Source organism: Scyliorhinus canicula, chromosome 5, assembly GCF_902713615.1.
Source record: "Scyliorhinus canicula chromosome 5, sScyCan1.1, whole genome shotgun sequence".
NCBI lineage: Eukaryota > Metazoa > Chordata > Chondrichthyes > Carcharhiniformes > Scyliorhinidae > Scyliorhinus > Scyliorhinus canicula.
This window is the reverse complement of record NC_052150.1, coordinates 186,937,747-186,963,182: the sequence shown is the minus strand read 5'-3', so window position 1 is coordinate 186,963,182 and position 25,436 is coordinate 186,937,747. Positions and strand designations below refer to the sequence as shown.

Here is a 25,436-nt window from a genome sequence, read left to right as displayed (position 1 = left end):
TGCAGCATCAGGCAGTGGGGCTGCCAAAGATACAGACCCTCTGATTGGCCTGCAAATTCAGGAGCCCACCAGTCAACCTTAATTGTAAGATAGACAGAGAGGCAGCCTCTTAATTGGCCACCTTCAGGAAGATCTCAAGAGGCCGGTGTGCCACTGTCAGTGCAGACTCAAGACCCAGATATGGTCCCAATACTCAGCTGTTTTTAAAGCCAAACATGTTTCCACCCTATATGGGAATTTTGTGAATGCAGGATTAGTCATTGATACGATCATGAAGTTCAAGGCACTTCCTATTAATTATAGCCTTGAATATTTTGTAAAGGTGCTTATAATCAGTAAACTGCTGTAAATTTCATTAAAAAAAACATAAAAATTGGGATCAACTCTGTTCAATTAACTATTTCTGAAAAGTGGCAGTGGATTTGATCCCAAATTATTGGTGACAGGAGCAGAGATCACAATCTTTTGGATGCGTGGGTGGAAATTTACTGATGCAGTGGAATAGTTCCTGAAATAACAGAATTAGGAAACCCAAGTGCAGCACTGACAACTTGCATTGCTCCTTTCTCATGTACATATTCCATGTCTGGTTCCCTCAGAACCCATCAAACTGAGCTGCATTCCTATACGATATGGGGGATGTTCAAAGGGAGGAAGGCTATTCGTGGTCATCAACAGTACAATTATCCCAAACATACATCCTGAAATATACATAAATTCTTCAATTTCTTCCTTGGATGCTGGGTTCTGCGTCATTACAAACCTGCAATTGATACAGACTTGGAAAATAATAGTTCTAAATTATGTACTTTTTTGTCTAATAAACATTCATGGTCTGGTGGCTTTCAAACAGAAGTTTATCCAATTTCATCTTGGTGGATTTTATTTATCTCACAATTAACTGTCCCTTTACCAAAGGCTGTTGATCTTGATGCTCTCTGGTGAATTGGTTTCTTTTACACCAAGTTAAACAAACTCAGTTCCTACAAAGAAGTATCAAAGTTACCAACCTTTAGGAAGTACAGCAAGTAGATTAGCGTCGATTTCTTTTGCTATCTTGGCAATTTCTCGGTCTTCGAATAAAAACTCCTTCTGGAAACTAAAACGAAAATAAGGCATCTTATTTTGATAGTACCTTCATATTCTGAATTCACCACCTGTGCCATCAAATCAGTTTTATCTTTGTAGACTTATGGTATCCAAAAGTAGTGGATTTGTTGATCTCAACAGATGAAAATGTCATAAATGGCCTCAGCACTCAAGAGGAAGAACTAAATAACTTACTCTGACACCAAACTTCAGCTTACCAACTAGTAACTCTTGCTGAAAGTGGTGTATTGCAATTGTGGAGGGCAGCAGCAATACTGGCAGCAGTACCTGTCAGGATTAAACTCCCTTATAATTGCTGTTAAGGCTTACACTTGAATAAATGACACTTGGACATGATATTAGAGTATCCTCTGCTCCTATGGTACCACACTAAGTGAGAAGCCAACAAGCATCCTGAGAAAACAATTTTTACTGATGCAAATATAATACTTTGTTGCAAATAGCAGAGGCAGTGTATGCACGAGTTAAATTTGACCAATATTTTACTGATGGAGCATCGTTTGGCATGTTTAGGTAATTCCAATTGCAGTATTAAGAAATACAGTATAACATAAATGCACTAACAAGCAATGATTGCAATTTTATACACAGTATGTTGGAAAAAGGCAGAAATTTTAAAATCATCATTAACCTCTTTCATCACACCTATTTAAGTCCTTTTCTGGAGACAGCTGCTAATCGTTAATTGCTAAGAATCGGCAAGCTCCCTTTCAATTCTGCAGCTAATCAGTATTCATTGTGCTTACTAATAACTCAACAAGCTACTCTTAATAAGCCAATGAATGCAGTAGATAACCGTTTTTAACCTAAAACTCATTGGTTACAGTGTACAATAAACTTGTGATTTCCCTACAGTACAACAACGACTACGCTTCAAAAGTACCTTGTTGACAATGAAACACTTTTGAACTTCCTGATGACATTGAAGGTGTTATATTTTACAAGTGGTTTTCTTTTCTTTCCTTTCAAAACAGGCTCTCTCTTCAAACTCTTCTCCATATCTGCAAATCACAAGCTCCCATAGCTTTTTGCACTCCAAAGACCCAATATTTGGAACGCTCTCTGAATTAATTCCCTTACTTAATGAGCCAACCTGGATTGAGGGTTACATATGATCTCAGTACTTTACAATACTAGTATCATTTCTGGGGTCCACACAGGAAACTAAATGAGAAAAGGAACTTTCGAACAGTTGACCAAAAATTGTGCTCGAGGAGTTAAATTGCTATTCTGTCAAGAACAGTTCAGTTTTCTATATAGAGACAGAGCTAAAGCCAGTGATGTGCAGAATGCGAGGCCATTAATGATTTGTGTGCCCAGGAAAACCACACAATGCAGAGTAACTGTCTGCTTGCATTTGAACATTTCTGAGCTTGAGGAGCAGTTGATACTCTGACATGTGGTTGAAGGATTCATTGAATTCTCAGTCCAAGAGGTGAGCACTATACAGGCAGAGAAAAGCAAGAGGGGAAAGGATGTAGGTAGCCATACATTGGAGTAGGAAGAGGGGATCAGAGGCAGGGTAAGAATCTGGTAACTGTTGGATTGTTAAACAAGCCTTTGTTACCTGTCATAATAGCAACTCAAGAGTAAAGGAGTCACAAAGAAAACCGTGGTGCCATTGTGCAAGCAGTTGCCTGAAGAGAGAAATGAAGAGCAGGAATAACCGTACATTGTATAGGCATACATATGTACTTTTTCAGTAGGGATTGAGAGTACATCCTTGGGTGTCAGGGTAGTGGATATCATGGAGAAGGTACAAAATAAATCAGAGGAAACAACACAGAAAAAGTCTGGCTCATCTTCAAATCAGCAATAAAGAAACAATAAAGGAACGAACGCAAGAGAGTTTGGAGACAGATTAATTATTAAGGATTTGAGAGCAGTCTCAGGATTAGTCTCAGTGTCACACAATAGTCTACATAAGAATACTAGTGTATGGTTATGATATCAAATTCACAATCAAAGGTGTTAAATTCAATTCAATAAAGCTGGCAATTTGTGAGTTGACACCACAAAATGTTTAAAACCTTTCAACCCGTTTGGTTGGAATAAAACAGTTGGTTTACTAATATCCTTCAGTTATGAGATTCTCCTACTCCTACTCAATCTGATCCACACCATATAAACTAAACTTAATACAATCTGAAGTGCCAGCCAACTTCTCAGAGCAATGAGGATAAACAATAAATGCAGCTTCACTAATATCATTCACATTCTGAGAACAAATTTTAAAAATAAGATAATGGGGTTTTTCTTTTCATTCAAGGGATGTGGGATTCGCTGGCTAGGCCAGCATTCTTGCCCATCCTCAATTGTCCCCGAGAAGGCAGTGCTGAGCCGCGAACCGCTAAAGTCCATGTGGTGTAACTACACAGTGCCGTTAGGGAAGGAGTTCCAAGATTTTGAATCCATGACATTGAAGGGATGGCGATATATTTCCAAGTCAGGATGGTGTATGACTTGAGGTCGATTTTCAAGGTGGTGGTCTTCCAATGTATCTGCTGCCCTTGTCCTTCTAGATGGTAGTGGTCGTGGGTTTGGAAGGTGCTGTCTGAGGAGTCTAAGTAAGTTCCAGGTTAGTCACATCTCCCAGAATCCACTGGGTATATGTCAAGCATCTTATGACTCCTGAAATTCAGGTAACGTTGTTGAACAATGCAGATCCAACTACTTGTGGTCTGGCCCGAGCTTTCCATCAAAATCCATGACCTGGCTATCCCTTACTGCCATCTTTCATAGTTTACGAGTAATTCACTGTCAGAGAGAACTAACTGGTTACTGGAAGCATACATTGGTGAATGTGGCCCCCAGCGTGGAAGATTTCACTCATGGGATGTGTGCATCACTGGTAAGACCAGCATTTATTGCACATCCCTAATTGCTCTAGAGAAGGTGGTGATGAGCTGCCTTCTTGAACTGCTGCAGTCTCTGTGGTGTATGCACACTGACAGTGCTGTTAGAAACGGAGTTCCAAGAATTTGATCCAGCAACAGGGAAGGAACGGTGATATTGTTCCAAGTCAGGATGATGCGTGGCTTGGAGGGAAAATTGCAGGGTTGGTGTTTCCACGTATCTGCTGCCCTGTTCTCCTCTGAGGTAGAGTGGTGGGTTGCTGCAGTGCATCTTTCAGATGGTACACACTGCTGCCACTGTGCATCATTGGTGGGTGGAGTGATGGTTTGTGGATGGGGTGCCAATCAAACAGGCAGCTTTGCTATCTGGATGGTGTCAAGCTTCTTGAACGCTGTTGGAGCTGCACTCATCCAGGCAAGGGGAGAGTATTCCTGACTCCTGACTTGTGGTTTGAAGATTGCGGGCAAACTTTGGGAGACAGGAGGCAAGTTACTCGCCACAGGATTCTTAGCCTCAGTATTTACATGGCTAGTCCAGTTCAGTTTCTGGTCAATGGCAACTTCCAAATGTTGATAGTGGGGAATTCAATGATAGTAATGTCATTGAAGTCAAGGGGCCTTCAATCCACGGCAGGAGATATTCTGAGGCCTTGTGAATGAATTTGGAACAGGAGTGGTTTTCTAAGGGCTTCTGTATGGCTGGCTTCAGCCATACAGAACTGCTCTGATGCCCTTGCTGAGGAGTGGGAAGAGTTCATGGAATACTTATGAAACAGGAATCATAACAATAATATGCACGATATATAAATTGAAGAACAAGCTATGCAAATGAAAAACAATAGAAAAGCCAACTTCAACAAGGTAAAATAGGGAACTTCAAAAGATCAGAAAAAAAAACCTCAGATCAGGAATATGGGAAAATACAGAAACAGCTAATTATTAAAGTAAGCCCAGATGGTGCTGCAACAAAAACTGGAGTTCCTCAGATTGGCAGGAGTAGTAAAATCAAAATGGCAGCTCTTTTGTAACACAACAGAACATCAAGTATCAAATGGGTATCAAAAATACAGAGGGGAAGCAAGGAAATAAGAAAGGCTGAGAGACATTACGAAGAAAGACTGGCAAGTAACAAAGGATCAATCATTGCTGATATTCTAGATTATAATGTACTTTGCATGGCAGGGAATGTATTTCACAAACGTTTGCTGTTTGATGTGCTGGACCGAGATAATGGAAAATGTGTGGAATTAAGTAAGGTAACAACCACTGATGAGAGAAGACCTTGATCTCGAGGTCAATGTCATTCAATAACCATGCCGTCAGTCAATGTAATTTCATCTCAAAGTGGGTTCTGACCCGCACTGTGAGAGACAATCCCATTTGCAGGCCGAGAGGAATGCATGTTTGGCTCGCGGTCAACATCTGATGACAGGGCTGGTATGTGCGGAGAGTGAATTTGGAGTTTTGCTGAGAGGATCAGTGCAAAGGGAGAAAATACATCGACCAACCCTGATGTCCAGGTCAAGGAGAAGCCATCCTGTTTCTTCAAGATATGCTTTCTATCATAGTCCAGGAAAGAACATGTATATCTAATGACGAAAACAAGTTCAGTTCAACCTTAATTGTAGAAAGACTTTGCACTTAAAAGGAACGGACAGCAAGGCAAACAAGTTGTCCACTTTCAGCAGGTGAAAGGCCAAAATATTTACGGTTCCAGGGAACAAAATTTATGCCACGATGCATTCTGAAATATCAATAAAATCTCCTTTCTCTGCTTGTTGATGTGATGGGCTGAGGCATTAACTCAATCTGCAAATACAGATTGATTCACTGATAAGGCGAGCATTTGGTCTAAAGTTTCAATTGCCTTAAAAGCCAGGTGGAGCATAAACATCCCTTACCATTTGCCTTGGAATTCCTTTCTTTCACCCAATCGGGATGCACATTCTTCATAATACTAAACACAGGAGTTGGCCTGTGGGGATCTCCCTGAAAAAAAGGTGCATATCTGTCCCCGTGAAGTAGATTTTGAAGATTCTTTGCAGCCTGAGCAAATTGAACTGAATAGCCTAGAGCATAGTAATAATAGTTGCAATAAGCCCCAGTATGTGTAAATATACGTGGACTGAGCTTATCGATTATAGTTTTCCAATGCTATCATTATAGCCCTCTAAGAAGGAAGCTATTAAGTCTCCAAGCATGATAAACTCTGCCCCAGGGCATGAACACCTCTGCCCGATGAGATAAAACTTTATTGCTAAAACGCTATTGTACCTGTTTCCACTTTATCTTTACAACTACGAGGTCATGTTGTAGCTCTAATGATTTTCCAAAAGCTTAACCAATATATGCTATAGGTCAACTACAGAACTGTCACCTGGAACAGTCCTCGATGGAGTTTCAGACAAACTAGTTGTCCAAATATATAAGTATAAAATAAAACTGAGAAATGCTGGAAAAACACTGCACCATCTGTGGAGAGTCTGTATAGTCCAAATACATAGATAAGTATGAATATGTTACAGATGCAGGCAAGTGGCAATTACTGAAAGGCACTTCATACTGACTCTTGAACTGTTCAACAGAAAGTTTATACTGGTACTTTAAACGTCGAAAATGAACACCCCACCCAGCTCCCTCCAAACAGACCACCCCCTCCATAAAAATTATCCCAACCAAAACTTCTCCCCAAAAATCTAAAGCATAACGGTAATAAGAACGAAAAGGTTTATCTGTCTGTTCCTCAACTGTGTTGTACACTTATGCTAGAGTGTGGGTGCGGAGTACACATTTTATATTGAAAGGGTGAACTTTAAAAATTTATGGTCCTGGCCAGGAACCATGCACCCACCACCCTGGTTACATTATCAGGAAATGACCAGCGCAAAGACCAAAAGAAAAATAAAGATGGCACATTTGTAATTGTTTAATACGTGCAGTCAGTGAGTAAGAACATGTTGTACATGTTCTCAAATCAGTGCTCACGAGTTAATCAGGCTGGATCTTTGGGATGAACACTAATGTACCAAGACCTAGTTTAAGGTACGTGCCCATCCATTGGGATGCTACTTTGTTTAGTGACAAGCTACATTTTGGAATGGCACAACAAGCTCGGCTCCGAATCTCAGTCCCTGGGTTTTCAGAGTGTCTTGTGTCGTAACCGATTTGCAGGCTTGGCCTGGTGAAGCAAAACGATGACAGCACTATGAGGTTTGAATAACAGTGGATTCTGTGCTTCCAAAAAAAGAACAATTTGCAAGATTAAAAATACCTGAAGATATACGAAGGAACATAAAACAAGTTTTTTAAAAACCTCCTTTTGCAACCTGGTAGCTGATTAACTGTTTGGTGGCAAAGCCTGCAATACAGATCTGCAGTCAGGGACTACGAGGCAATAGAGAAGATTAGGAGGTCAGTGCAGGAGGCGAGATCAAAGCTCAGTAATGGGGCAAGCGGGAGAGATTCGATGATGGCGAAGAGATTGTGGCAGCCAAAAGGGAAAATGCTTGAAAATCTCAGCAGGCCTGGCAGTATCTGTAGGGAGAGAAAAGAGCTAATGTTTCGAGTCCAGATAACCCTTAAAGGGTAATTTGCTTTTATGCAGAGATTGTGGCAGGTCTGCTTGAAGAGTCAGAGTTTGTTGGGAGGTGGGAAGAAGCACACCTGTCCCCTGCTAGTCCTGAAGCAGTGCTGGAGAAGCATGTATTCACTGGCAGCTCGGTCTCTCTTGATCTGTCGGGCTTACCAATCTCTGATAACATTTTAATGATAACAATGCCAAAATCTTAGCAACGCAGCCTCATTAACATACAATGATCACTAACCTAAAGTAAGGTAATCAGATTAAAGCCAGGGTGTTCACATTGGACTGGGATTGGATTTCACATTTTTTTTGCCAGTTTACCACCCCTTCCCCAATCTTGTTGGTGGAAGATAGAAAAATCCCCTCGGTAATTTTATAATACAATAACTTAGATCATTTGCATAATATGCAACAGATCTAACAGCACAATAGTTAAGATTATGGAGATGTTATATCTTGCTTTCCTTCAGATTATTCATAGCAACAGCAGATATACAAAGAACTACAGCACATGAACAGTCCCTTCGGCCCTCCAGGCCTGTGCCGATCATGATGCCTGTCTAAACTAAAACCTTCTGCACTTCCCGGGTCCATATCCCTCTATGCCCATCCTAGTCATGTATTTGTCAAGATGCCGGTTAAACATCGCTATCGTCCCTGCTTCCACCACCTCCACGGCAGTGAGTTCCAAGCACTCACCACCCTCTGTGTAAAAAAAAAACTTGCTCCGCACATCTCCACCAAACTTTGCCCCTCCCACCTTAAACCCATGTCCCCTAGTAATTGACTTTTCAACCCTGGTAAAAAGCATCTGATTATCCACTCTGTCCTTCCCCTTATAATTTTGTAAACCTTTATCAGGTCGCCCCACAAACTCTGTTGTTCCATTGAAAACAATCCGAGTTTATCCAAACTCTCCTCATAGCTAATACCCTCCAGACCAGACAACATCCTGGTAAACCTCATCTGTACTCTCCCCAAAGCATTCACATCCTTCTGGTAGTGTGGCGAACAGAATTGTACTCAATATTCCAAGTGTGGCCTAACTAAGGTTCTAAACATCTGTAGCATAATTTGCCAATTTTTAGATTCACTATATAATGCAGAAGATCTCCGGAACTCCATTTCCTTTCTGAGAGTTAGTTTACTTCTGTTAATGATATCAAGGGAAATGGGGAGTGGGAAAAAATGGTGTAAAAGGTGGATAATCAACTATCAAATGACTGAATGGCAGAGCAATTTGATGGGCCGAATGGCACACTCCTCTTCCTATTTCCTTTGTTCCTATGGAATCCATGGTAACTTAAGAAAACTGTCAACAAGTACAATGTGCTTTCAGTGACTGACAGTATCAATCAATTTTAAGCCATGCACGTCCACACACATGGGTGAGACCAGTCTAGGTTCAGGGAACTGCAGCCTCCTGGAGCCTCTGTGTGTTGGTCACACGGTTTCCAAATCAGTGAGAACCAAATCCCGAGTCCAAACACAGCAATACAGATTTTCTCCATGACCACCTTGTGACAGAATTGTAAATCCACTTATAAAGGACATGTTTGCGATTTGTGTAAACATGACAGCAGGCAGAGGACATCTTTGAGAGCTAACACAGTAATACCCATAATTAGATTTAATTTGGAGTCAATTTTCAAGAATAATTTCCAGGTACGGTGAGTGAGCTAGTAACAGGCGATTGGCCTCTGCTGTGACTTCACCTGGACCTGAATATAAATTTTAGCACGCAAAAAAGGGGGGAGATGGTGGTATAGTGGTATTACCACTGGACTAGTAAACCAGAGACCCAGAGTAATGCTCAAATCCCACCACTGACGATGGTGAAATTTGAATTCAATAAAAATCTGGAATTAAAAATTTGGTGATGACCATGAAACCATTGTCGATTGTCGTAAAAGCCCATCTGGTTCATTAATGTTCTTTAGGGAAGGAAATCTTCCATCCTTACCTGGTCTGCCTTACATGTGACTCCAGATCCACAGCAATGTGGTGGACTCTAAACTGCCGCCTCAAGGGCAACTAGGGATGGGCAATAAATGCTGGCACAGCCTGCGACACCCATGTCTCATGAATTAATAAAATAATGATGTGGAGATGCTGCGTTGGACTGGGGTGAGCACAGTGAGAAGTCTTACAACACCAGGTTAAAGTCCAACAGGTTTGTTTCAAACACTAGCTTTCGGAGCACTGCTCCTTCAACACTTGCTACATCCTGAGCGCAAGTTGAGAATATGGCCTCTATCTTGGTTTCCAGGTTGCGTCGTCTGCTGTAGAGCTGGCGTACAAGGTGGTTGAGGAGTGTGGGAGAGGTGTGATGGCAGAGTCTCTGTGCGTAGTCTGTGTTGTAGGTCGACTTGAGTGGGTTTGTGATCGGTAGTCCTTTTGGGATTTTGTCTGCTTTCTTGCATCTTTGTAGAAACTTAATGTCAGTGTCTATATGGGCGGTCTTCCTGGAGATCTTCTCCACTTTGAGCCGACAGTTTGCAGTGTCTATGGTAGCTATGATGTGGCGATGCGACTCGGCCAACGTTGTCTACCTCATATGCTGCAGGAAAGGATGTCCCGAAGTGTGGTACATTGGCATGATCATGCAGACGCTGCAGCAACGAATGAACGGACATCGCGCGACAATCGCCAGGCAGGAATGTTCCCTTCCAGTCGGGGAACACTGCAGCAGTCAAGGGCATTCAGCCTCTGATCTCTGTGTAAGCGTTCTCCAAAGCGGCCTTCAGGACGCCCGACAACGCAGAATCGCCGAGCAGAAACTTATAGCCAAGTTCCGCACACATGAGTACGGCCTCAACTGGGACCTGGGATTCATGTCGCATTACATTCACCCCCCACCATCTGGCCTGGGTTTGCGAAATCCTACCAACTGTCCTGGCTTGAGACTATTCACACCTCTTTAACCTGGGGTTACCCCTATCTCTGGATCTGTAAAGACTTAATTACCTGCAAATGCTCGCATTCTAAGCATTGTCTTGCACCTTTGAATTTGTCTCGATATATGTTTCTGGAACATACCTCTTCATTCACCTGAAGGAGGAGCAGTGCTCCGAAAGCTGGTGTTTGAAACAAACCTGTTGGTCTTTAACCTGGTGTTGTAAGACTTCTTAATAAAGCAAAACAATGGACTCCTTTGGACACCAGCAAGTTCACATTAGGATATACACAGAATTTGAAACCATTTGAAACTCCACGAAGCTCAATAGCTATGAGGAGAGAATTAACCAGACTTTGGGATCTCAATTTTAAAAAGATTGACTTAAGGAAATTCTGGATTCTTGGAAGAGCAAATTCTTCAGACTGTGATCTTTACCTTACAATCATAGCAGGAATTACATATGAAAGCATAGAATCCCTACTGTGCAGAAGGAGGCCATTCAGCGCATCGAGTCTACACGACCCTCCGAAAGACTATCCTACCTAAATTCATGCCCCCGCCCTATCCCTGTAACACCCCCCCCCCCCCCCCCCCCCACACTCTATCCCTGTAACCCTGCCATCCCACCTAACCTTGGGACTGTGGGAGGAAACTGGAGCACACTGGAGGAAACCCACACGTGCAAATTCCACTCAGCCACCCAAGGTCGGAATCGAACCCGGGACCCTGGCTCTGTAAGGCAGCAGTGCTAAACACTGTGTGACCCCAAGCAGTTGGGAATGACTGGGCTCAGTTACAAAGTTAACTCCAGTTTGATAAAGAACCATTTGACCAAGGTAGCAGAGAGCACCTAATGCCTGCAAAATCATACCACGGGGAAAAAAAGAGTGAATAACCTTGAGAGGAAATTGACAGAAACAAATGAGAAAACAACGTTAGTAAAATAAGGTATGTGGAAAAGATTCAAGAGGGTTCAGTTCATAAAAATGTAAATTTTGTACCTTGATATCCTCTTTTGAAATAGTATTCCTCTTCCAAGTCCAAGAGAATGTTCTGTCACCACCTCTGAAACAAAGAAAAATGCATCAAGTCTAATTCTTCCCTTCATTGCCTCATCATATTTCTGCTTTCCACCAGTAGCACTAAGTATTCTTTGCGTATGCAAGTAAAAACTTGAAGTCAAGCTTGGGATAAAATTAACAGTCTCCCCTTAAAGCAGTGGTCAATTCTATTGAATTAGCAAGAAGATGGTTTTCTATTATCCTGCTTTTCTTCCTCCGCACCCTTCCCTTACCTCGCAGCCCTGGCAGTCCTTTCATTAGCACTTAATATTCTATCACATTTAAAACCTTCATTTTCATTTAGATTTTCTATAACGAATACTGCGGGCTGCCCGATTTGACATTAATTCCATAGATACTTCAGATTTTTCTTTTGTGTTGAACATTCTATGTCATTCAAATTAATGAAAGTGATGTTTCACCTGCATGATTTTAATTGGTGTGAAAACAGTGTGCGAAAACATTGCAGCGGCTGAAGAACACTTGGATCTGGATTTTCCCGTCCCAGACTGGGCCAGTTAAAAAACAAAATCGGCTGCAACATTGCACAGCCTGAAGCCCCACCTCTTTTTCTGCTGTCCCCAAAACTCCCGAGGGTCTCCAAATCTTCCCGCACCAATTAGGAGTCCAATTAACAACACTGTGAGCTTATTTTAGCCGCTCTCCCACAACCTTTTCTAATTTTCCCCAGAGGGGTCAGAGGTTGCCCGGTGTATGGATGCAAGGACGCAGTCTGGGGCAAGTCATGGAGGCCAGAAGAGTTTTAAAAAGCAAAAATGTTTTTCAGAATTTGAAGGGCTCATCCCTGCGAAGTTAAAGCTGCAATAGCCCATCACGGGTCAGGGAAAGAGGCAGCAGGAAGAACCTTGCCAGATCCTGGCCAGAGGGTCAAGATCCTCCTGACATTGTGTGAGCATTAGAGCAGTGAGCAAGGCCGTTTGAATGCCAGCTGAGCACCAGGAAGCATTCAGCCGGGAATGGGTGCTACATCCTCAGCAATTGAAACCACTGAAGATGAGGAGCAGCAGGCTGCACAGGAAGGGCAGAACGCTGGGCATCAGAAGGAGCGACGAGAGGGACAAGGAGCACGAGGTAGAAGGAGACACTATCCTGACAAAAGGAACTAGGGGCAAGGGCAAAGAGACCCGTTGACGACTGAAAACCAGTGCCAAAGGAGACTGTAACTCTTGAAGCAGATGGTCACAGACATCTGCATCCTCGTTAGTACAGACCTCTATGGTATTTCATCAGTGGCTGCATACCATTGCATCATCCATGGGAGATGCTGTATGAAAATACAAATTAGGAGGAGTAGGTCAATGGGCCCTCAAACATGTCTTGCCATTCAATAAGATCATGTCTGATCAGATTATGGCTTCAACTCCACATTCCCGCCATCCCGATAATCTTTGACTCCTTTGTTAGTGAATAATCGATCTACCTTTGCTTCAAAATATTCATTGACCCTCCCTCCACCACTTTCCGGGGAAGACAGTTCCAAAGATTCATGACCCCAGAGGGGAAAAATTTATTCTCATCTCCATCATAAATGGGAGACCCTTCATATTTAAAATGCCCCCCTTGTTCTAATCTCTACCACAAGGAGAAATATCCTTTCAGTATCCTTCATGCCAAGTGCCCTCAGGATCCTGTCTGTTTTGTTGCTATTATCAATACTGTTGGTGAACCACAAGCCTTCCCTCATATCAATCAAATGATTACACAACCAGTTAGTTAGTCCAAAAGATGGTTTATTTACATACACAAGAGTTATCTCGACATGCAAACACAATATCTACTACGAGTTAAACTACACCTATCAGCTACAATAACCTATACTTCATTTCAGGGCGACCGGCACTGTGCAAATGGATAAGGCCTTTATCTGGATTTCACTTGGCTGGTTCGAAGAAAGCGTATCGGTCTCTGCTGGGCTCATCCGTCAGGCAGCGATCGTTGGTCTTGAACTTAGCTGGCTGTTCCTTCTACGATTGGGTTGGCACAGGCCGGATCCAAAAGAGACAGAACACATGGCTGTGTCCTCTTTTATCCCTCTGGGATTTTGCGCTCTTTGGGGCGGTCCTTAATCTTGGACCCAATAGTTTGACAGGGATCTGATCACCGTCTTCGATTTCGGCCAATAAAGGGGCGGGTGCCTTGGTAGCCATTGACCTTGGCAGTTGGGCTTTCTGAGTAAGGGGAGTGGCGCTGATCAGTCTGTGGCTGTACCAGTTGCTTGATTGGAGTTCTATTGTCCTGGGAAAATGGGCCATTAAAATGCAAACGAGCAGGGGTTTCGATTACCTGTGTTTCAGATACACATAGGCTCTGTATCTGTCCGAGTCCTGGGTTGGCCATAATCCCCATGGTCCTTTGCAGGTGGCCATCTTAGATGGCTACAGTTTCAAAAAGATCTTTCAATCTTCAAGACTCCAATGGACACAGATCCAATAGCTGGCCTCCAGCTAAATAACTCTGAGCCAAAGCACCTTAAAGCGCAGACAGATGCTTTCCCCAGTATCCAAAAGCCTCACATTCTGCATTCGTATCAATGCCTCCTCCTCCCACTAAAGCAGGGGCGGGCAAACTTTTCCGTGCAAGGGCCGCATTCAGAAATTCACAATTCACAAAGGGCCGCATAGTATATTAAGTAAAATAATTACTTCACCCGGTTATGATTCTGGGCGCCTCATATAGAACATAGAACAGTATAGCACAGAACAGGCCCTTCGGCCCTCGACGTTGTGCCAAGCAATGATCACCCTACTCAAGTCAACGTATCCACCCTATGCCAGTAAGTAACCCAACAGCCCCCCCACCCATTAACCTTTAAAAAAAAAATTTTTTTTTTTTAAATTTTTTTTTTTTTAATGACTTGGTGGGCCGCAGAAATACCTTTGGCGGGCCGCATGCGGCCCGCGGGCCGTAGTTTGCCCACCCCTGCACTAAAGGATACAATGCCTCTGACTCCTGTGTCATCATGCTTTCTTCTTCAGAACAACCAGCAGTCTCAGTGACAGCTACATTAGACGCCTGAAAACCACCTCCATTTCTGCCTCCGCTAGCTTTCAACTGACGGGTAAAACGTCTCCATATCAATTCACCCCTAGGAAAATCCAAAACTCGGAATAGATTTCTGACAAAAGCAGACCTGCCTCCTTTCACACCTCAAATGGGAAAACTTTGCCCTTGGAACTTTGCTCTTATTTTTAGCAGAGATTCAGAAAGGCAATTCAGTAAATTACATTTTATGGATTCAAAACAGAATTAGGATTTAGTTATCATGTAGTTGTAAGAACATAATTCTGAACTCGGGTTCAAAGTTCAGGACACAAATATTGGCCATTATTGGCTAAATTAACTCTCAGCTACAGCAACAGTTGGTGCTGATGCGTTATAATTAGCTGCAGTGGCCCCCTCAAAGTTGGGAGTGGAAAAGAAAAAGAACAAAGATGATTCAAGGTTACTGCTCATGATTAAATTTTTGTCCTCAACAGTAAAATAGCCTGTTGACATTTATTATGTAAACTAGAGTTGAGTTATGACATAGAGGAAAACGCGGAAGGAGGGGAATATGTGGAGGAGGGATAGAAGATGCAGGGGAGGGGGGGGGGGGGGGGGGGCGAAGATGCGGAGGGAGGGGGCGAAGACGCGGAGGGAGGGGGCGAAGACGCGGAGGGAGGGGGCGAAGACGCGGAGGGAGGGGGCGAAGACGCGGAGGGAGGGGGCGAAGACGCGGAGGGTGGGGGCGAAGACGCGGAGGGTGGGGGCGAAGACGCGGAGGGAGGGGGCGAAGACGCGGAGGGAGGGGGCGAAGACGCGGAGGGAGGGGGCGAAGACGCGGAGGGAGGGGGCGAAGACGCGGAGGGAGCGGGCGAAGACGCGGAGGGAGGGGGCGAAGACGCGGAGGGAGGGGGCGAAGACGCGGAGGGAGGGGGCGAAGACGCGGAGGGAGGGGGCGAAGACGCGGAGGGAGGGGGCAAAGACGCGGAGGGAGGGGGAAGACGCGGAGGGAGGAGACGAAGATGCGGAGGGAGGGGGCGAAGACACGGAGGGAGGGGGCGAAGACACGGAGGGAGGGGGCAAAGACGCGGAGGGAGGGGGCAAAGACGCAGAGGGAGGGGGCAAAGACACAGAGGGAGGGGGCAAAGACGCAGAGGGAGGGGGCAAAGACGCAGAGGGAGGGGGCAAAGACGCAGAGGGAGGGGGCAAAGACGCAGAGGGAGGGGACGAAGACGCGGAGGGAGGGGGCGAAGACGCGGAGGGAGGGAGCGAAGACGCGGAGGGAGGGGGCGAAGAGGAAGTCAAGGGGGAAAGGGAAGCCAAGGAAGACGAGGAATAAGAGGGAGGCAAAGGCAGATGGGGAAGTCAAGGAAGAAAGGGAAGTTGATGAAGATGAAGAGAAATGCGAGGAGACATTTGCATAAGATTGGAAAGGGGTTCAGGGCCACTAAGACCCTTAAAAAGAAAACAGGAGCAGCTTGGGAAAAGAGCCGCTGGGAAATGAAGTGAGTGTGTCGAGATCCACCAAAATAAATATTTGAATTTAGAATTTCATACAAAATTTAGAATGATCATTGTTATTGATATGGGGATTGACATTGCATTTGTCACTGAATATTGTTCATTGTTGGGTGTAAATCTGGGAGAAAATGAGAAAAAAGGAGCAGAATAAAAATATTTTAAAAAAATGTTTTTTAAATTATACCAAACCAAGGCGCACAAGTTTCAGATTAAACTTGCTGAAATATTCAAGTGGCAAGTTGTTATTCTCCATATGTGAGCTTAGTTAGTGAGTCAGTCGCTACTTGATTGTGGAGAGAATGATGGCCAAGCTCAAGCGGGTAGCAAAACAATGATAGATGAAATTCAGCATGGACAGGTGCAAAGTACAGCACATAGAATGAATAAATGGGCTACATCCTAGAATGATATTGAATAATTTTAGAATGAAGTGAAAAGTGATATTTGGAGGCCTTACACGCGCAGAGGCCCTGTGTGTATTTAGAGGCCTTACATACTCTGTGCAGTGAAATGAAAAATGAAAATCGCTTATTGTCACGAGTAGGCTTCAATGAAGTTACTGTGAAAAGCCCCTAGTCGCCACATTCCGGCGCCTGTTCGGGGAGGTCGGTACAATGACTGCAAAGCAGCAATTAACAAAGGCAATAAAAGTCGGAACTATACTGCCAAAAACATGCAAGTTCAAAAAAAAGTCAGACTCCCACGGTATATGCTTTGGTCAAACTGCACCACAGGTACATTTCTTGTTACAGACGCACACAAAATAGAACTTAAGAGCCCTGCAGAGAAGACGATGATCACTCACACCAGGGGACCGAGGTGCAAGGAGAGACTGAAAAAGAGTGAACCTCCCACTAGGTAGAAAACAGCATGGAACTGGTAGATGTAAAAATTGTTAAGAGGTGCAGGCGGTCTCAAACCAGCAAAATATTAATTGTGGACAGGTATCACCAAGTTCTATGAGGAACATGCAGATACTGTGATTGATGAGGAAATGTGTGTGTATATGTGTGTGTGTATATATGTGTGTATATATGTGTGTGGGGGGGGGGGGGGGGTGGAACGTAGATGGGTAGGAGGAGTGGCAGTAGGACGTTTCCAGGTACATGACCAAAGCGGGACAAATTTAGAGTACCCAATTTATTTTTTCCAATTATGCGTGGCCAATTCACCTACCTTGCACATCTTTTGGGTTGTGGGGGCGAAACCCACGCAAACATGGGGAGAATGTGCAAACTTCACACGGACAGTGACACAGAACCGGGATCGAGCCTGGGACCTCGGCGCCGTGAGACTGCAGTGCTACCACTGCGCGTGATACATAAAGCACATTACAGACAGGTACCTATTTAGTGTACAGGACTAAAGTAAATTCACCACTTCAGAAGAGGTATATTTATTTATGACATACCAGATACTGATGGAATTATTTTTTGAGAATTCCATGGACTTGAACACACAATCGGGCTGACCCATCTGAGGGAGTGTTGCGCAGTCTTTTGGATTGGACAGTAAACTGATCCTCCGTCCTTTTGAGTCGAGGCAAAATACCCCATGACATTTCTGAGAAGAAAAGCTGTAGAGCTCTCAGTGCCCTGGGCAACATTTAGTACTCAACCGATACCGAAAACGGATGATGTGCTTCAACGCAGGTTATAACAGAAAACTATCATGGGGGTGATCAGAAGATGGTCCCCGAGCCAGCAAAGGAGAAAGCAAACCTTGGATGCAATTTCAAAGTTTAGGGGGGAAAACAACTTGCATTCGTATGGTGTCTTTAATATAGAAGAATTTCCTAACATGTTTCACCTTTTCCTTATTCACCTATCAAAACTATTGAGCACCTTAATGCGATCTCCTCTTAACCTTCATGGTCTAAGGAGAACAACCCCTCTAGACTGAAGTCTTTTACCTCTGGTATCAGATGTAGCAAATCCCTTTTACACCATCCAAAAGGCCCTGATGCCCTTCCTGACATCTGGTGACCAGAATGAAACATAACATTCCAGTTGAGGCTTAACCAAAGTTTTAGAAAATTAAGCAACCTCCGAGCTTTTTGTGATAGATTCCTCCAGTCTGAAAACACCCACCATTCTCTGTTTTAGAGCAGAGTAGTGGGTGTGTTTCAGACTGGAGGAATATATTAATATCCCTGCATGGGGTCATGGACTTTAATTTTGCTAATGATAAAGTATCACACAATAGAATTAAATGCCTTTTGAAGGTCTATATCCACAGCATCAACTCCATTACCCTCATCCACCCTCTCCATGATTTTAAAGAGCACAATCAAATTACTCAAAACACAATTTGCCTCCAATAATGGACTGTTCAACCCGAATGTAGCTGGAGATCAACTTTGAAGACTAAAAGGGGAAGCGTATTAAGTATTTCATTGTATATTCAACACTGCCCACTCAGCTTGTAACACATTTGCATAGTTAAAAATAATTTATTGAATATTACTGGTTGCATCTTCAACACTAATATCCTGAATATTAATTGTCATAGTATTTTCAACAAATATAGCTGCAGGTTTAAACAAATAAAATGGAAGATAAAATAGCTGCAATGAATAGCATTTGCTCCAATACATATTTGATCACTGTGCTACGTAAAGAAACGAAGCAGCCGATTTGCACACAGCAAGATCCTTCAAATAGCAATGAGGAAATGACAAATGCAAACAGAGGTGGTTGTTGATGGTGCTGCAGCATAGTAGTGTGCCAGCATGTTACTCCACACAAGAACCACAGCTCAGGTTCCCACCTGATTCTGGCATTGCCGAGATAAAGGGCGGGATTCTCCGTCCCGCCAGCCCCGTTTTCCGGCAGCCGGCCAATGGGCTTTCCCATTATAGCCATCCCATGCCCTGCCTGCAAAGCGGAGGATCTTGCCGACGGGGAATCCCGCAGAAAGGTTTTCACTAGGAGCAGAAAACAAATTATTCTAGGCCACTCTCATATACATGGCATTTTGCCAAATGGGGACTGTAGTCATTTGGCTCTTCCCACCCTTCAACATCAGTAACCGAAAGGGAATATACTATCCCTCTAAAAAGAGAATCAAATTTGAGAAGGCATTAATGGCACAATCTATAGTATGTTTGTTTTATGTATCTATAGTGTGTTTGTTTTATGTATCATATGATATCAAAAAACAAAAAGGTCATATTTGAATTTATTCTGCAGTGGACCATTTATAATAATAATATCTTTAGTGTCAGAAGTAGGCTTACATTAACTCTGCAATTAAGTTACTGTGAAAAGCCCCTAGTCGCCACAATCCGGCGCCTGTTCGGGTACACAGAGAATTCAGAATGTCCAAATGACCTAACAGCACGTCTTTTGGGACTTGTGGGAGGAAACCCACGCAGACACGGGGGGAATGTGCAGACTCCACACAGAGTGGCCCAAGTCGGGAATCAAACCTGGCACCCTGGAGCTGTGAAGCAACAGTGCTAGCCACTGTGCTACCATGCCGCTGACTGGGTCACAGTTGGAACCAAAGAATATACAACTCGTGGATTGCTGTAACTCAACAGGCAGGGTTGTTATTTGTCTTGTGCCGGCAATCTCATAGGCTTAAATACAAAGACTGGGCCTCAAGGTTGTGCGCACCTGCCTCATGATGTCAGCAATGCTCACATGACTCACCTGTTAAAGGGGACATTGCCCCAACATAACATTCAATACATAAGAGAATGTGTCACTTGAAAATGAAAATAGTGTGCTTTCAAACCGTCCATGCATTCAAAGACTAATCTGCCAGGTTTGCATGTTATCTGCATTGCAGTTTAGTGTCACATGAAGATATTCCTTACATAACATCACTTAGTCTGGTGGTGACGTAGGCTTGTATATCATCTGCAATTCACATTTTGTGCATGGAAATAGAAACTGCATTAACAATTTTTTAACCAGGGCATGGATGCAGGGGCACTGAGAATCCTCTTCCCTTGGAGCGGAGGGTGGGGAAGGAAGAGAAGTGGACAGAACACACACAAACACACTTTGTATATGGCAGACACCTGATCTTGGTTACACTAATGAGGAAGCAGAGTGGATGGAGGGCTGGTACTGCTCAACTGGAATAGCGAAAATCACTTTTTCTACCATATGCTACCTAGCAGTCTGATACAAAGCAGCATCGCCAGAAGCTTGTTTGGGAGCAATTTGTCATCAAAACAGTGATATACGATACTGAAGCATCTAGGAGTGGAAAACCCGGGAGGAAAGAACATTAAACACATTAAGTGCAATGAAATATTTTCATATAAATTACATATGAACATCTGTTTAATGCATAGAGTTTCTTAGAGCACAGCTAAGGCATCCAGCTCCAACGTGCTGCAAGCTAATTTTACAAAATTAGATTTAAGTTTTTAAAGACTGACTTCTTTCAGTCTTTTAAAGGCTATATAACATACAAAATGCTTGTGCAAAATTAGACGGGACAGGAGTCTGGGACGTTTCACTGGTTTAGCAGCTGAATTTTGCCTGAAATTGGCCAAACCAAAACAAACGAATTGAGGAATGTCACACATTCATAAGACATGGGAGCAAAATTAGGCCATTTGGCCCATCGAGTCTGCTCCATGGCTGATCTCACTCTTGCCTTAACTCCACCATCCCTGCCCGTTCACCATAACCCTTCAACCCATTACCAATTAAAAATCTGTCCAACTCCTCCATAAACTTACTCACTGTCCCAGCATCCGCCGCACTCTGGGGTAGCGAATTCCACAGATTCACAACCCTTTGGGAGAAGTAGTTTGTCCTCAACTCTGGTTTTAAAATTGCTACCATTTATGCCAAGACTATGACTGCTCATTCATAGAAAGTTAAATCCAGTGAATAATAATTTCAGTGGAATATTGCACTAATTTGTGAGATAAACCTATTTTCAGAAGTATTTTTAAAATTTTGTTCATGGGATGTGGGCGTCACTGGCTGGGCCAGCATTTATTGCCCATCGCTGAGGGCATTTAAGAGTCAACCACATTGCTGTGGGTCTGGAGTCACTTATCGGCCAGCCCAGGTAAGGACGACAGATTTCATTCCCTGAAGGACATCAGTGAACCAGATGGTTCTTAATTCCAGATGTTTATTGAATTGAAATGGCACCATCTGCCATGGCGGGATTTGAACCTGGGTCCCCAGAGCATGACTCTGGGTCTCTGCATTACTAGTCCAGCGACAATACCAGGATGCCACTGCCTCCCCAAATTAATAAAATGGAACCACATTACTGTTCCTAAATATATCAAGGAACATTTTTAAAGAAAATGTATCTTTTAAAATTGCTTTCTAAAACGCTGCCTGATTGTCGTTGTTCATAGAAGTTTTATTGTTTGACGATATGCAAATACGCGAGTGGAAACTGTAGGGAGAAAAACACTTAAAACTAGTGCGAAAGTGTAATTTCAACCCATATTGCACCCAAAGCAGAAACTATCGACCACGGTATCATGTTTCGAATCAGCAATCACCCAAGGTAAGAACTGGACCTGGGTCTCTGGCACTGTGAGGCAGCAGTGCTAACCACTGTGCCACCCCACAGAGCTGACTAGATCACCAAACATTTATGCAAAAGAAAAGCCAATCCTGCCAGCTCGTTTCGGGAAAGCTAAGTCACAACTAGTAATTCTGCAATTTAGCTTTTTCCAAGTGCTGAACGGCGCTGCGCAAGATGTCCCAACTGCATTTCTACAGCCGACGCCTCCTTCCCGTGTTTACCAACTTAAGCAGTACCATCTCTTGCACAACACCTATTCTCTGAACAAAGCAGAAATTTAACATAGCAGCTTAACATAAGCACCGAGTAATTTTGTAGCAAAATTTCAGATCTTCACAATACGTTTGTTGTGGGTGAGCAATAGGGTCTTGCCCAATGTTTCCGCTAAGCTGCGCACATGAAAAGCCCATGCAGCAATCCTGAAGGAATGGTGCGGACTGATCAGAAGTCATTGTACCTCCATTCCTTCTTCTTTTAGATACCACACATGCAATGAGTGATACAAACAGGTGCCCACAAGAAAGAAAATTGAGAAAGGTCATTGCCCTCCTGTCAGAAATTTTTAGTTTCATGTCCAACTCCGGTTGCTTTGTACATTATTTAGTCTGCCATTCCAGTGTGATACTGAGGACATGCCGTCTTTCAGACGAGACATTAAAATGAGACACTGAGGTACCTTCTGCCCCCTCAGCCGGATGCACATGCTCATTAAAGAAAAGCAAGAGTTTTGCCAAGGGTCTTGGCCAATGTTCATCTCTCAACCACCATCACAAAAAAAAATATCTGGTCATTAGCTAATTGCTGTTTGCTTGGTGCATCAGCTGCAAAATGCCTGCCGCATTTCCTGCAACACCACAAAGACTACACTTGCAAAGTACTTCGTTGGCTGGAGTGTGTTTTGGGACATCTTTCGATTGTGAAAGGTGTTATACAAATGCAAATCTTTCATTTTCTTTTACTGCTGTTTTTTTGGCAACACCTTTAAAGGAGTTTAACCACGGAATATGGATACGTCTCAATTCTCAACCTCTGAATATTGTGAGAAAGAAAGGAAAAATTAAACCTTATGCAAACACACGAGTACTCTCCGTCACAAATACGTTAACAAAATATTACATACAGGTTGTATTAATACATGCAAAGATTCAGATTCATCAACAAGCTTACATTACTATGCACCAAAACTGTCCAGATGTTCACTTGCAGTACTTCAGTTGTCAACTGACACAAAACACAGTTAAGAAAAAAAACACATGGAAAAACACTTTTCTGTTCATCTTGGGATTTAGCTAAAAGTAGATTTGAATGGGTAGCAGCTTCTTTCCTCAAGCAATATGGTGGCCCAGATTTTTCTATCAGAATAACAATGATGCTAATGGTCACCGTTGGATCTGTGCAAGTGGCATAGCAACTTCAGGTGAAAGCAATTAGGAGTGCGATTAAATATGAAAATCCGTAAGTTCCTGCTGAGATGCACCTCCACTGTTTGCAAAAAAAAGTCATCTTTACTGCCCAGCTCACAGGTCAATGAACTGAACAAAATGAAGTCCCTCTCAGGGAGGCACAATGGACAGTGGTTAGCACTGCTGCCTCATGGCGCCTCAAACCCAAGTTTGATCGCGGCCCCTGTATGGGTGGAGTTTGTACATTATCCCAGTGTCTGCGTGGGGCTCACCCCCAAACCCAAGATGTGCAGACGTGCAAGGTAGGTGGGTTGGCCATGCTAAATTGTCCCTTAATTGGAGGGGGAAAAATTGGGTACTCTAAATTTCTTTTAAAAAAGAAAGTGAACTCCCTCTATTTGAATGGCAATTATGGATTAAACTCAACGGAAAGTCAGGGTTTAACAGTTTTGATCTGAACACCCTCTTCAATAACCTTTATGGCACTGAAAACAAACTATTAAAAGCGTGGAGTCTCATTCCTTCAGCTTTTAATTGTTATTAATTACATTTTCTTGCTTTATTTTTTCTTTGTCTCTTTTCTCCTCTTGCAATCCAATCTTTCTTTCCCTCTTTTATTTAGCTCCCTGTACCTTATTTGGCACTGAATGCACTATTCAAAGTTATACTACCTGGCTCAGATATTATCCTTTCATTTCACAATCCGCAGTCCAATTGGTTAAGAAGTTGTTTCGCACTCTCCCCCTTCCAGAGCTTCCAGTGCAAAACCTCATGGAAATTAAATGGCTATGGGACAGTCTAGATGATAGGCACAGTTTGTTTGTTAGGTATAGTACATACTGGTTCAGAATAGCCAGAAACCTGGGCACAAAAGCTAATTTCTGTACAATAAGTTTTTAGATTTATGGGAACACAATTTTAACAAAGTCAAACACTAGAATTCATCCAATATACGGCTATAGAACAAAATAACTCTTCCTTTCCTAATTTACATCTCAGATTATGCCTTGCTTCTAACTCCCAATTCAACCTCGATTGCCCATTCTTACAAAATTCCACTGATTTAACAGGCAACCAGTCCAAGGAACGGTGCAGAGTGGACAAAATGAATCAAAACCAAACTTTGATTAAGATCTTGGAAGGGGAAGGGTTTTGGCATCGACAACAAAATATGGCAAATCTATTATTGTAGAGACTAGGTATGTGCAAATATACATGCAGCAATATGCCCATACATAACATATATGTACTTACATACACAAACACATGTAGATAAATGCACAGATAGACTAGATGGATTCCAGAAAATGCTAATTGTCCTTCCGTTCAGCTGCTTTCTTTATAGCACTTTACACAATTTTCTGCTGAATTAATTGCCCCATTTTAGCGCAATAATAGATATTCCTTTCTTTAGAATAAACTGGCTTTGTGCAGAATTCAAGTAATGCGAGTAATACTTACATCTTATTCAACTCTCATTCATACACTGTACACAAAAGATAACTAATGCCCCTCCCCCTATTTCCACAAAAGCAGAGAGCAAACCTTTAATAAGACAAATGGATCTACAAACTCAGAATTAAACATTTGAAACAGAATTAGATACAAGGTATGCTCACTGCTGATAAAGCGTACGCCTAGATTTCTAAGTTAATGTATATGTCTATTGTTTCCTCGTGCCCTTGAGGAAGAGGGAGGGGAAGGCGAGAGAAATGAGAGAGAGAGAGAGAGGAGAGAATACAGGCAAGGGCACTTTAACGATGTTTGCTTCACAATACATTTTTCGTACTTACCTTGACTACAGTATGTCACTGTTCGTGCATAACCAGCAATCCACTGATTTCTGAACATATTTGCAGGATCCAACGTTTCAAGTGACAAGTAGTGGTTAATTTTATACCAGGCACAAAGCTAGGCCCGTCTGCACAGTAATGTGTGGGGAGTTTTCATCGAGCAGCACAGGACTGAAGCTTTCAAGCCAGCGACAGACGAGGGAATAGGCTCGGCAATAGGTTGCCGTTTACAGCAGCTCGCGCTGCTAATCAGATTACAAACAGAAATTAGGGTACAATGAAATGCTAAAACAGATTGGATGATAGAGATCAGGGGATTATAATAAACTACTGCAAATCTGTGGGCAAGTTACAACATATGTTACTGTACTGCAGCAGAAGAAAAATAGACACAGCCGCAACTTGAAGCTCGCCAAACAGAAAGAAACCATTTGCCTCTTAACGGACAAGAAAATCTTCTCAGCTCTAAGTAATCACAATCTGCAAGGAATGCACAACCACAACGCAATATCAGCTCAAAAGCAACCAGAGGATTGGTCCAGACTAATCGTAACATTATGCTGAACACTTTAGATGGCCAAGGCAAAGCCAAAATATTGAAATCACTACGATTTATGATGAACACGTGAGCTTCTTTTGTGGCAGACATACAAAAAGTAACAGATCTGCTGTTTGAGAAAGTACCAAAATA

General features: G+C 43.0%; 1 protein-coding gene across 1 annotated transcript in view; it reads right to left on the bottom strand.

The window, feature by feature from the left end:
• The window catches only part of svila (supervillin a), a 222,769-nt gene extending 197,536 nt beyond the window's left edge, over positions 1–25,233 (bottom strand). The window contains 3 exon segments of the mRNA XM_038798250.1: positions 1,011–1,099; positions 11,449–11,512; positions 24,746–25,233. Coding sequence (XP_038654178.1) covers positions 1,011–1,099; positions 11,449–11,512; positions 24,746–24,803 — 211 coding nt within the window. The 5' untranslated portion in view covers positions 24,804–25,233.
• Between the last annotated feature and the right edge of the window lie 203 nt (positions 25,234–25,436).